The sequence below is a fragment of the Cetorhinus maximus genome, chromosome 18 (assembly GCF_964194155.1).
Source record: "Cetorhinus maximus chromosome 18, sCetMax3.hap1.1, whole genome shotgun sequence".
NCBI classification, from domain to species: Eukaryota; Metazoa; Chordata; class Chondrichthyes; order Lamniformes; family Cetorhinidae; genus Cetorhinus; species Cetorhinus maximus.
In genome coordinates this window covers 96450666-96464589 of record NC_135896.1, presented here as the reverse complement: position 1 = coordinate 96464589, position 13924 = coordinate 96450666, and the positions used below count along the sequence as shown (strand labels likewise).

The 13924-nt window shown below is 40.7% G+C and overlaps 1 protein-coding gene across 2 annotated transcripts in view; it reads left to right on the top strand.

Moving 5' to 3' along the window:
* Positions 1 to 13924, top strand: part of LOC144693381 (ryanodine receptor 3-like) — a 337370-nt gene that overhangs the window by 160124 nt on the left and 163322 nt on the right. For both annotated transcript variants that reach the window (XM_078563242.1, XM_078563241.1), the window contains one exon: positions 4155 to 4292. In XM_078563242.1, the coding sequence (XP_078419368.1) occupies positions 4155 to 4292 (138 nt within the window). The remainder of the gene's footprint in view (positions 1 to 4154; positions 4293 to 13924) is intronic.

Sequence of the window (13924 nt, the reverse complement as noted above, 5' to 3'; positions counted from 1 at the left end):
TGGTAGTTATTTATAGAGAGAGGGTAATATTACCATGTCCCCTTGCCAAACTAATAAATCAATGAATTTGCGTTGTGGGAAAATGTAACTAATTGAAATAAAGAAAATAACGACAAAATGATTAAAAGGAGCAGTAAAATAAAATATAAAATATAGCAATATATTTGGTCGAGAGTATTTTTAGATTTGATATTAACGCCAGTGACTCCAAATATAAGCTTTTCATCAAATTAAAATTACACATTGCTTAGTGATTCATCTCTGTATGACTACACAATTAACTCGTCAACTAAAAGCCATCTTGTTCTATTCGTTGGCATTAACAAAAGAATCAGTATGAATAGAAAGGAGGTAATATAGTCAACAGAAGTAGCATGCATGCTGCATTGCAGTACCCACGCACAATGATGGATATGACAGGCCGTATGAGTATCATCTATAGTAGCCAGAACTCTCGGGAAACTTGCCATGTGGAAAAACATTCCTTGTCCCCTTCAGCGACTGACTCCTTTTCTAAAGGGAAATTGCTCAAGGATTTCCCTCGTAAGCGTGGCCTCTGTCACTTGCTTTTTGCGTCTGTGGGTGTTCAATGTATAAATAATCACACTGCATGGCAATCATCCTGTTAAAGACAATTGCTAGTTAAACAGGTGATGGACGTTGATTATCCATCTAAATAGAATAAAAAGATACAGCTGGAACACTTTGTGTGGAAGCTACTTGGAAGTCAGTGGCACTGAGGAGTTGTCTTGAAGATAAACCATCTTAAACCAAAAGACCAGCCTGGATTAATTCTTCCACCACAACCTCTTATTGTGAGTAACAGTGGGTAGCAGGCTGGCTGATGTAACAGATGTGCCCTGTGACAGTCCACAGTTACCCTGGTAGATAGAAGTTCAATGCAGTGGTGCCACAGTAAAGGAAGAGCTAAGCTCAGCTCTTTAAGTTGTCCAGGGGCCCCTGGAGCAGACAGCATGAAGACCGTTCTCATAATCCCTGGGCATGATTGTTGGGGATAGGTAAATCCACAAGCAGCAGTACTGATGAATCTATGCATGTCTACTGAGGTAGCACTGCACCTGCATGTGGTACGCCCTCATTACTGAAATCATTCTCGGTATTTTATTGATGGTAAGCAGCCATGAAAAAGGCTTTAGGAAAGTCTTCAATGTAAAAGAAAAGTTTTTGCAAAAAACGTCAAACAGCAAAATTAAGTATGAAATTCTCCATAATTGTCACAAAAAAAAGTTTAAATATTTTTTTTTTTGTTCATGGGATCTGGGTGTCACTGGCTAGGTCAGCATTTATTACCCATCCCTAATTGCCCTTGTTCAGACAGCATTTAAGAATCAACCACATTGTTGTGGGTCTAGAATCACATGTAGGCTAGACCAGGTAAGGATGGTAGATTTCCTTTCCTAAAGGACATTAGTGAACCAGATGGGTTTTTATGACAATCGACAATGGTCTCATCATCAGACTTTTAATTCCAGATTTTTATTGAAGTCAAATTTCACCGTCTGCCATGGTGGGATTTGAACCCTGGTCCCCAGAACATTACTCTGCTGGAATACTAGTCCAGTCACAATGCCACTATGCCACCACCAGATTCAAGTATTGCAAACATTCTTCTGGTCAGCCTCCCATCTTCCACATTCAATGCACTTGAGTTCGTCTAAAATGCTGCTGCATGTACTCGAACTCACAGCGAGCTCCATTCACCGATTAGCCATGTGCCTGCTGACCTACGTGGGCTCCTAGTCCAGTATCACCTTCTCCAAACTCGGGGGCGCGAGCACCTCATGTTCTCTGAACTCGGGGGTGTGGGGGGGGGAAGGGGGCGAGCGCCTCACCTCTTCTGAATTTGGGAGTGTCATTGTTTCTAGCCCAGCAGTGTGCAGTATGGCTGTTGTCAGAAAGCAGTAATATTAGCACTATCAGCTTTGAAGCCTGCATTACAATGACTGGATCAAATTACACATCGCAAAGGACCCTACTTGCTCTACATCAGGCAGAATCAAATTACACATTCCAGGCAAACTGTTGACTGTGTCTTGTCCTCCAATGAGATATCCAGTCCTTCCCACTTGTGTTGTAAATAAACACTAACGCCATACGCCTCACATTGACTCGCATCCAAAACACAGGCTGCAGCGTAAAAAGTCACTTAGTAGCTCAGTTCCCACTATCATGCAAATAATTTAATTCTCTAAGACCAAGTTTATCCAAGCCTTCAATATTGCATCCTGAGCAGGTGTGGTTCATCTCTAACCTCTTGTACGCCTGAGAAAGATACAAGAAACAGATTATCATTCCTAGCTGATTACTCTCCTCCTCTGTGTTTCTCCACTGCAACATTTCTTGTCTATCTCCGACTATTCAGTCCATTATTAGGATTTTAAGGCAATTCTTAGAGTATTTCCCCAATATGGGAGGTGAAGGTCGAGGTGCGGAGCGAGCACAGTTATATTCAATGCCAATTCATCTATGGTGTGTGTAGTAATTATGGTTTTATTTAGCGTGTAATGTACCTTTAAGAATAATACTTGTTAAGGAAGATCACATGATCTGTAGTAACCAATAGGGGAGTAGTGCGGACTACCTCAGCAGACAGTGTAGAGATAGAGTTGGAGTTGAAAGCACGTGTGTAGTTGCTCCTGGGTATGTTGTAAATAAACTTAATGTTTCCACCCAAGAAGTGTCTGCAGATCAACTCTACCTTTAATATCGCAACTTGGCCACCCTTACAACGGTATGCCAAACATTAACAGCCCATTAACAAGTTGTAGTGATTTTATGACAGGAACATTATAGGTGCATGAAACAGAATCAGCAAGTTATTTATACCCTTCCTGGGGATGTAATCAACCTTTACTTAGCCAATCGTTTTTAATGCAGTTTGCTATAGTAGGGCACTTGTAGGTCACTGAGGTACAATCTCATCCAAGTATATAGTGAGCTAATTTATTTACAATTCAGCAAAGTGTCCGAATGTTTTCATTGCTTCTATACATAGTTTATTTGCAGTCTTGTGATCTCACAGGAAACTCACCAAAAAAATGAAAACAAAATGTATGGTTTACAAAGAAGTCTAACCAATGATCTAGAAACAGCCAAGACTGCCTACTCTTCCTTATTGTCGCTATTGGTTAAAAACTGTCAATTCAGTTACCCGGAGCTGTACCATGCACCCACGCCCCTGCGCCAGTTGCTGCGCGGCTTTGCTGTAATCAGGAGACATTGGAATTCACAACAACAGGACACCGAGGATCTGAAGGCCAGACTGAGTGTGTTGATCACAGAACAGCCTGTGTTCCATACACCCACTTTGATACAATTCCCAAAACAAATGGTATATATGCAGGTCTCCCTCATCTTGCCACCCCTTTGCCTTAATTAAACATGCATGATAATTGATTTTTTTTTTGTTTAAAATAAAGTTTATAACAAATGTTATTGCTGTAATTCCGTTTCATCAGCAGCACTTGTTGGGGTACAGACTCTTACACCATCTTCAAATACTTTATTTTAATTCATTACAAAACTGCGGTTAGCCCAGGCTCATTTTGCAGGGTATAAGCTGGGTTGAAACGTGACAGAAAGAGAATCAGACAAATGAAGAATATTTCAATAAAGCTAAGGTTGAATTTGGAACACAGTCATGTGTTTTGGGAGGCGGTGGCATAGCGGTAATATCACTGGACTAGTATTCTAGCAACCAAGGCTAATGCTCTGGGGACCCAGGTTCAAATCCCACCACAGCAGATGGTGAAATTTGAATTCAATAAAAATCTGGAATTAATTTTGGATGACCATGAAACTGTTGCTGATTGTTGTAAAAACCCATCTAGTTCACTAGTGTCCTTCAGGGAAGGAAATCTGCTGTCCTTACCCGGTCTGGCCTACATGTGACTCCAGACCCACAGCAATGTGGTTGATTCTCTGAACAAGATCAATTGGGAGTGGGCAATAAATGCTGGCCTAGCCAGTGACGCCCACATCCCATGAATGAATTTTTAAAAAATCTGCAAGCTGAATTGCCCTTTTTGACTTCTCAATGTCTTTTGGAATCTTACAACGCAAGGTCTTTTTTGTGTATGTGCAAGTGATTATGATCTGAGCTGTGGTACCCTGACAGCACATTCTAATTTTAGGTATCCCATTTGAAGAGGAGGAGGAGGAAGATAAAGATGAATCTCTGATGGGCAAGTTACTTTATCTCGTGCATAAAATCAAAGGAAAGCCAAAGAAAGTCGAGGAAAAACCAAGTGAAGAGGAAGAAAAAGCCCCCAGTAAGTGTTGACCGAGATAATAACGCGAATTTTAACTGGGGCCAATAAATTTCAAAATAGCTTCTTCGGAAGTGGGACAGCCCAGTTAATTGCAATAAGATTTTTTTTTCCAATAAAATTATATTTACACTCCACTAAATAAACTGATATGAACCTCGTAAGATAACTAACGTTTTCTTCAGATTTGGAAAGCCAAATTGCACTGATTGACTCAAAACCCATTCTCAACTCCTGGTTTTCAAATTATTCAGAAGCCTGTTGAAGGTCTTGCCACATTACGTGTGCGTGATGACGTAATGCCCAGAGCGCACGTGCAAAGTATAACTTCTCACCTTTGTCAACAAAGAAGAGAATTTTGTCCATCATCTCTAGGAGAAAATACTAATTTTTTTCATGATTTTTCATTAAATTTCCTTTTCTTTTTATAATTGCCAGGAATCACTTCATTGTACACTTTTGAACTTAAACTACAGAAATCCATGTTCACACTGGGGTCTGATCTGTGCAATTCCTGATGGTTTCACTTCAGCTCCAGTGTGACTCATTCTGTGATGGTTAGCATTCATTTCTGTTTACACGCTGACATCAATATCCCAGCATGTGACACTAAAGTTGGAATGTAATCTACCCTTTGAGACTGGACATGTACAGCTGATTCTGCAGGGGGTGGCACTGATTCATTTTACAGCTGAATTTTATATGGCAGTGTTTTTATTTTACAGGCAGTGTTGAATAATAAGGTTATAGAACCAACAGAATCTGAAGGGTTAGTTGGGCTAAGGAGTAGTAATTTCTCTTTCCCAACATGATAAATCACTATCAGGGGCCTCCTCTCTTAAAAGAACGTACGTATGAACTAGGAGAAGGCCCTTCAAGCCTGCTCCGCCATTCAATAAGATCATGGCTGATCTGATTGTAACCTCCCGCCTATCCCGATAACCTTTCACCCCCTTGTTAATCAAATATCTATCTAGCACTGCCTTAAAAATATTCAAAGACCCTGCTTCCACCGCCTTTTGAAAAAGAGAGTTCCAAAGACTCACGACCCTCTGAGAGAAAAAAATTCTCCTAATCTCTGTCTCAAATGAGCGACCCCTTATTTTTACACCGTGACTCCTAGTCCTCGATTCTCCCACAAGAGGAAACATCCTCTTCACATCCACTCTGTCAAGATCCCTCAGGGTCTTAAAGGTTTCAATCAAGTCACGTCTTACTTTGCTAAGGGGAGGATCTTCTGGTCGGTGAGCGGGGGCGGGGCCCACTCGCCGATGCGTAAAATGACATGAGTGACATCGGGCGGAACTCCTGATGTCACCCCGCGTCATTTCCATTTTCAGGTCGGCGGGGGCGCAGCAGAATCAGTCGTGCGCCCGCCGACCTGTCAACGGCCAATTGAGGCCATTTAAGAAGTACTTAACATAATTAATGGACTTGCCCGTCCAACCTTAAGGTTGGCGGGCAGGCCGGGAGCCCTGGCGGGCTTCAGAAAAAGCATGAAACCTCATCCACGGGCGGGATGAGGTTTTATGAGGGTTTTTAAATATTTAATAAAGGTTTCAGTAAAAGTGATGGGCATGTCCCAACTCATGTGACAGTGTCACATGAGGGGACATGTCAGGGAAATTTTGATAGCATTTCTTTAACATTTTTAAATTTGGAGCCCATCTCCCTGAGGCAGCACTTAGCCTCAGGGAGATCAGTGCGCTCTTTCATGCACCTGCGTGAAAGAGCATATTCCTGGCTGAGGGAATTCCTCCCCCCACCCCCCCCAGCCCGCACAGAGAGAGCATAGCGCTTCCTAGTGGACGTCATGCTGGGTGGGCCTTAATTGGCCCGCCCACCGGGACGCCGATCGGAGGTGCGCCCGCCCGCGCCCACTCCTGCACTTCACCCCCGACGGGGGGAAGATTTTTCCCTAAATTCCAGTGGATACAAGCCTAGCCTAGACTGTCCAGCCTTTCTTCATAAGACAACCCGCCCATTCCTGGTATTTGTGTCATAAACCTTCTCAAAGGAAGAGTGGGGAATTCTCTCTTGCTAACCCCCTCACCAGTTCTTCATTCACAGCCTCATCACAGCAAAGATTTAAAGGTGATCTCTCAATTGCATTGTTGGCTGCAACTTTAATTTCATTTTGCTGTTCAAACATTTAAAAGTCAATGATCATCAAATCAAAAAGTTTTTGGTTGACTCCGCTTTCTATTCTCGATTTCCAATCTTCTTGGTCACGTTTGATTGCTAGTTGATGCCTGCACATGAATTTCTTTTCAAAAAAACTTTTAACTATCATGTAGCATTTCAGCTCAATCATATATACAATTCTTGTTTCTACGTCTTCCATAATTTCGAAGTATCCATTTATTGGGCTTGCCCAACAAGTTGCCCCAGGCCTGAGAGGGTTAGACAAATATCAATGGTGTTTAGTCTCCACTTATTCCGCAGCTCAGAGAGGTCTCAGGTGTCAGTTCAAATCCAAAGTCAGAAAGCAAGTTCAGCATGAACTTGACCCGACAGTCTTTAGTCGACCGCTGACCTTTCCCTGTCACCCTGTCGGTCCTCTCTGGTCAAACTATTTTCAGTGCACTTGACAAACAGAAGACGTTCTAAAATGTCATGTGAGTTGGCAGTCCCCATTGTACTGGCTCAAGTGATTACTTTGCTCATTGGTATAGTCCTAACCCTCAGCTGAATCATCAAGTGCCAAAAAAAGTATCCATGCACCCTAATCTATAGGATCATTAGCACCTGTACTCTTCAAAAAGCTAAAAAGGGTAGTAGCCCATGATCCTCCCTTATAAAGGATGCTTTTGGTTGCCTGTTCTCTGGAGTCCGCCTTTTTAAAAAAAAAACAAGGATTAGGTTTGAGCAACTAGGCCATCAGCCTTATTGCAGAATGGCCATTGAGAAGTCATCAATTCTGATGCCTTTGAATTGGTCATGCAAAGATGCAGAGGGACGTTTTCCAGCTGAAGTACTGGATATTTACCAAGTCATCTAATAAGGCCTAACCCGCAAAGAGGACTAAACCCTGAAGAGGAGAAGCATGCCAAGAATCGGGGAGGAAAAAAGAAAGAGGGAGAACCCAGGAAAAGGCAGACTTTTAAGTTTAACATCAGTTACTGAGACATCTATTATCAGGGACGCCTAAAAAAAAAAAGCCACACAAATTTAGTAGTGAGACCAATGCCTGGACTGATTGGACATGGACCCTCTCACTGCTAAATTGGTCTGCTTTGTATCTATTTGACACTGGCAAAATGGGTGCAACCTGTACCAATATATATGCAATTGTCCACAGGAACTTCCAGAAAGCATTTGAAATGAGTCCGCACATGACATTTGTGTCAAAAGTAAAACCACACTGACCTGGAAGTAGCATTATAGTTCAGAAATTGGTCATGAGGTAGGAACATAGAGAGTGGGGAATAAAGCGAATATACTCTAATTGGTAAGATGTGACAACTGGTGTTCCTCGAGGGTCTCTACTGGTGCTTCAGCTTCTCATATATACAATTGATTTAATAAAGGAATAGAAAGTTGTACATCCAAATTTATTAACTTAAGAAGCAGTGAGTTGTGTAGATGTAAACAGGAAGTACAAAGGGACCTAACCAGATTTAAGTGTGTGGGATAAACCATGACAGGTGTAGATGATTGTGGGGATGAGTGAAGTTATACATCCAATAAATATAAATCAGAATATTTTCTGAATGCAATGGATCAGGAACTGTGGAAGATCACAGGGGTTTGGTTGTCCATGTACATAAATCACTAAAAACTAGTGCACAAGTACCAAAAGTAATCAAAAAAGCTAATGAAATGTGGGCCTTTATCTCAAGGGGCCTTTAAGAGCTGGAAGTCATGATTCAGCTGCATAGAGCTTTGGTCAGACCCTATCCAGGGCACTGTCTTCAGTTTTGGGAACAACACCTCAGGAAGAATTTATTGACATTTGGATATAGCACAGGCACACCAAAATTATACCAGACTTTAAAGGAGTAAATGATAAGGACAGGTTGTATGAATTTGCCTTGTTTTAGAAAATTGAGGGGAGATCTGTTTAAATGGCTAAGTGATTAAGGGATGCGATGAAGTTGATGTGGAGAAGCTGATTCCACTTGTGGGAAAATCCAGAATAGGGGGGTAGTGTCCTAAAATTAGATCTAGACTGTTTAGGAAATGCTTGTTCATGAAAATCTGGAATTCTCTTCCTGCAAAAGACAGTGGAAGCTGCAGATCAATTGAAATCTTCAGTATCGCTGCTTTAGTAAGTGTATTAATAGATGTGAACAAGCTACTCAGTTGTACTATGATAAGGAAAAAAGGGCAAGGAGGCAAAACATTTTGGTATTAATATTCAAAGGAAAGAGAGCCATTCAAGATTGCACAAACTACTGAGGAATTAAACTCCTACCATGTACCTTCAAGATATGAGAGAGAGTCATGGATCAGAGACTGAAAAAAATAGTGGAAGTATATAAAGTTCAGTTCGGATTCTTACCCGGAAGAAGCACCACTGATGCCATTTTTGTTTTGAGATACATGGTGGAGAAATGTCGGGAAAGCCAATGCAACATGAGGATTGTGTTCATCAATCTAGAGGAGGCTTACAAGCAGTGCTTCGGGAGATGTCTGGAGATGTGCTAGAATTGGTCAGATCTCTGGGGAGTACATACGATTATTACAGGATATGTACAAGGAATGCAAGAAGAGAATAAGAAGCAATGGGTGTGGGGGGAGGCTGAGAGTTTCAAAGCCAAAGTCGGATTACACCAAGGATCGGCACTGAGCCCCTCCCTTTTCCTAACTGTATGGATGTTTTAACTGAGCAAGTGAGACAGGAAGTGTCATGGTCAACGATGTTTGCAAATGACGTTGAGCTATGTGGTGGGGATGATGAGAACATGACCGAGTATCTGGAAAACTGGAGAAAAGCACTGGAGGACAAGGGTATGAAGATCAGTAGACCAAAGACCCAAATAATAGACTGTCAATTTGAACCTAGGGAATAGGTGTACAGATTATGGGTGAAGAGTTTCAAGTACCTAGGGTCAGTGATGGCAGAAGATGGAAGTATAGAAATAGAAATTAAGCAACAGACCAGCTCTGTTGGAGTAATTGGAGCAAGTACAGTGGAGTGCTTTGTAATGGAAAAATATCACTGAGACTGAAAGGGAGAATCTACAAGACAACTGTGAGACCGGCCTTGTTATATAGTGCAGAAACTTGGGCAACATCGAGAAAAGAGGAACAATGAATGGGTACCAATGAGATGTGGATGCTGAGATGGATGTGTCATGTTAAGGACAAAATCATGAACCAGCACCTTGGGGGGTCAGTGAAGATGGTGAGAATATCAAAAAAAGTAGCTGAGAAGAGAATGAAATGGTATGGACATCAGTTGTGGAGAGCGAGAAGAAATATGGTGAGGCGATGACGGGAATGGGACTGCCAGGAAGACGGAGAAAAAGGAAGGCCAAAGACCAGTTGGAAAGATACAGTGGTAAAGACAACGGGATTGGAAGACGAATGGGTGACTAACGGGGGGAGATGGAGAAGGGTGATCATCCAACATTGTGGTGACCCCAAGTAATATGGGAGAAGCCAAAAGAAGAAGTGAGATTAAGAGATGTGAAAAATATCAGGTAAGTGGAATTGAGGTACACACCAACCATGATCAACTTGGGCAGAACAGGCTCGAGGGGCTGAATGGTCTACTCCTGTTTCAATGTTCCTTAGCAACAACAGAAACACCTTCAAGACCAGGGAGAGCTCAGTAGCATATAATTTGGATGTAAATAATGATTCAATGTTAAAAATAAAATGTGTTTGCACAAAATGGAGTTTAAAACTATTTTCTAAAGAAAATGCAATGAACACAATGAACCCTATTTCCAGGCAGTGCAAGACAGAAATAGAGATAAAGACCTTGAAGCAGCTGAATTGATCTTTCATGCCACTCTCTTTGACAGTGAGCTACAGTGAAATTTCTTGGGAAACTCCTGGAAAATGGGATTAGTGTAGTCAGATCTTTGTTGGCTGGCGTGGACATGATGGGCTGAATGGCCTCCTTCCGTGCTGTAAATGTCTATGAGTCTATAGGAGTCTAAAATGCCTGAACATTAAAAGCAAATGAACATCCCATAAACAATTAGGGCATAAGGAAAGCATATTTCTTTATTAAGATCCTTTTTATGTATGAAAATTAAAGTTTAAAGCCAACGTTAATGCACATTGCGCACATCGTATGAAATGCAACCATGGAAGTTCACCAATAGAAGTATTCCTGGTGCCATGAAGATCATTGAAAGATACAGAAGATTCACTGTTGTTCTCAATGAGGTGAAATACAAAAGGCTTCAGAAAATCAGAATAAAACACCAGGAAGATGACTTTTATTCAGTTGTGCCTAAAATTCTAGGTATAAATATACAGCCTGATCAGAACTGGTGTAAATTAGGAAAATTGGCACTTTTGCTGGTTGAACCTTTTTGAAATACCCTGGGAAGGAATCAAGGGATAATTAATAATAAATAAGGAATCTAGGCCAAATGGCCTACTTTTGCTCCTACGTCTTATGGTCTTATGGCCTATTATGCAGTATGTCAGCAGATGTGAAACCCTTGGGATGATAGAAAATGTATTTTATTTGAGGTGGGCTCAGATTATTCCAGTAAAGTGATTATATGCAAATAAACAGACCCAATCAATGCAAGTTTTTCAGCCAGTAATCAAGACAGAACATAGAAGGGGCTGCTGTATGGCGGGTTTGGTTAATGTAGACACAGGTCTTTTAATAAAATGATGTCCCTTCAATGTATACTGATTATAACAAATCAGCTGAAATTCATTTGCAATACTGCCCAGTCTGAACCAGAAGCAACTTGCAAGATTTTAACTTAGGTTTTTAATAATTGACTCAAATATTTGATTTAGAAAAATATTTTAATGATTAAAAGTTATACAGGAATTGTAATTCTCCTTTCTATCTCTTTGAATATCAAATATCCTTATTTATGTCCCATGTTTAGATATTGAATACTGAAATTCACAAGTGTGTTAGCACAGCTTATATTGCATAGTAATTAACCATGATTGGGAAATTGAGCTCTGGAAACACTGTAGGACTGACCATTTGTATTTGGTAATTAATCCAAAAGGGCTGGAGTGGGCGGACAGGAGGGGATTGCCATTCCGCCATTAGTGAACCGCCATTAGGTAACTTGGTAATTCATGATCAACAAGTAACACTCCGTTTTACAAACACCAATCTCTCCTTATGTACTTAAAACTACAGTATATATAATAAAGTATCATATTATTGGCAGCTGCCCATCTAAGCACTCATAATACATTATACAAAATACTCAACTGGTTGGTAATGACACATAAATAGAGTGGATTCGCTGTGTGACTTGTACCCATATAATGTGTCTGCATATCAGTCATGGTGCTGTTGAGTTCAGGTGTTTTTTTAAACCTTTATTTAAGTAGGGGTTATTACGAGACATTGCCTAAAGCTAAAAGCTATTGCTGCACCAAAGCTTCCCCAAAGAGGGTTAAATAATGTGTGGCCACAATTTACCTCATTAGTCAGCATGTACACCCAGAGCTAGATTTCTAGACCACGTGTGAAGATTCACCAGGAATCAAATTACAATAAACAAGACATTTGGAAGTAAAAAATGCTTACGTGTTTTCGACATTGAGACATTGGGTACCACATGGCAATGTCTCCAGATTGATGCCGAAGATAACTGAAATGTTTCTACACTAATTAGCAGGATCGTCCACCCACGATTGAAAACATTCAGAGAAAACTGCATTTGATCACCTGTATTTCGAGTTATTTGTCGCAGCAATTTAGAGGCAGAAAGCCATGAACTTAAAGTACTAACTCAGCAGTTATTATTTGGAGGTTACAACCTTAAGATATACCGATGACACTGTCATTATTGCTGACTGAAACCAAACTGCAAAAGATTTTGGCTAGAGTAGCGAGTGAAAGTGAGACGATAGGGCTCAGCATAAATTGTAAGAAAACAAAATGACTAATAGCGCCCAAAAAGAAAATCATAGCAGAATGTAAGATCACAGTGAAGAATGCAAAGGTCACACAGATAGACAAATTTTGTTATACAGGAATTATGTGAACATCAGAAGGAAAGTGTGACCAAGAAATACGATGAAGGATTGGAATGGTCAAAGATGCATTTCACTAACTGATTAAGGCTATGGTCAACTCCTAATTAGCTATGAAAACAAAGCTGAGAATCCTGGAATGCTACACGAGACCAATCTTGACATGCGGGAGTGAGTGTTGGAACACTACCAGTGAAGAGGTGCTAGTAAAATCTGAGACCAAAAGAACTCTGCTGACCAAGATCAGGAAGAGACATTTGGAATTTCCTGGGCACGCAAAAAGAAATCGTGATTTAGAAAGTCTGATGTTGATAGGAAAGATCAAAGTAGACAAAGAACGATCTTTTTAAAAAAGGTTGGCAAACTGGATGACTGTACCATCAACAGAGATGATCCACGTCTCTAGAGCGAGAATAACACAGAGGTCCATGGTTGACAACGCCCTCTTAGGGAAGGTATCTGAAGGGAGGGAGAACTGAGCAAACGTTAAAACTGTAAAAGTGCGTTCTGATTTTGGTTTAAGTGAGAGCGCAGATCCCTTTCTAAGGGCATTTCTTACAGCAAGAAGACAAGTTATCAATAGACTAATATTAGCAACTAAAATGTATATTGCTCAGTGTTTACTTTTTATTCCATGCTTATTTTTATATTTAAACCTCATTTTGTTTATTATTGGTTTGTTTAGTTAGAATATGCTGAGGATTTTAGTTGGTTGATTTCGAATGTGTGAAATACTGACAGGCAACTCTTTGGCAAAGGGAAAGGACAGTCTTACATTTCAAAACTGTTTGGGAGCGCAATTTATCTTCGATGTGTGGAATAAAGGTTAAGCTGCTTGCCATGGTAGGCTTTTCAAAAAAAAAGCACAAGGACTTTGAGAAAATTTCTGGACTATTGCTGCACTGCCAGTTATTTCCTGTTTCAGTTGAGCCATGTTTTATATTAAACTTTATTTGTAATTAGTTATTGACTTGCTTTGAAATTGCAGCACAGAAACAGGCCATACGAGCATACGAACTGGGAGCAGGAGTAGGCCACTCAGCCCTACAAGCCTGCTTCACCATTCAATAAGATCATGGCCGATCTGATTGTAACCTCCCACCGACCCTGATAACCTTTCACCCCCTTGTTAATCAAGACTCTATCTAGCTCCTTCTTAAAAATATTCAAAGACCTTAAGGTAGCAGGACAGGTAGATAAGGTGGGATATTTGCCTTTATTAGCTGAGGCATAGAATATAAGAGTAGGGAGGTTATGCTGGAACTGTATAAAACGCTGGTTAGACCACAGCTAGAGTACTGCATGCAGTTCTGGAACTCTTATCTTTCCTTAGCTTAATCAATTTTAAACTGGAGAAAAACACTTACCCACTACTCACCAATCAGCTCTCAACTTTGTGCTGACGTCACTTTTTGAAGCTTCTCCACATTCGCGCTGGTTCTGATCTCTCCACCGCTCTCTTGCGCTGTCTTGTGATGTCACTCTTGTTA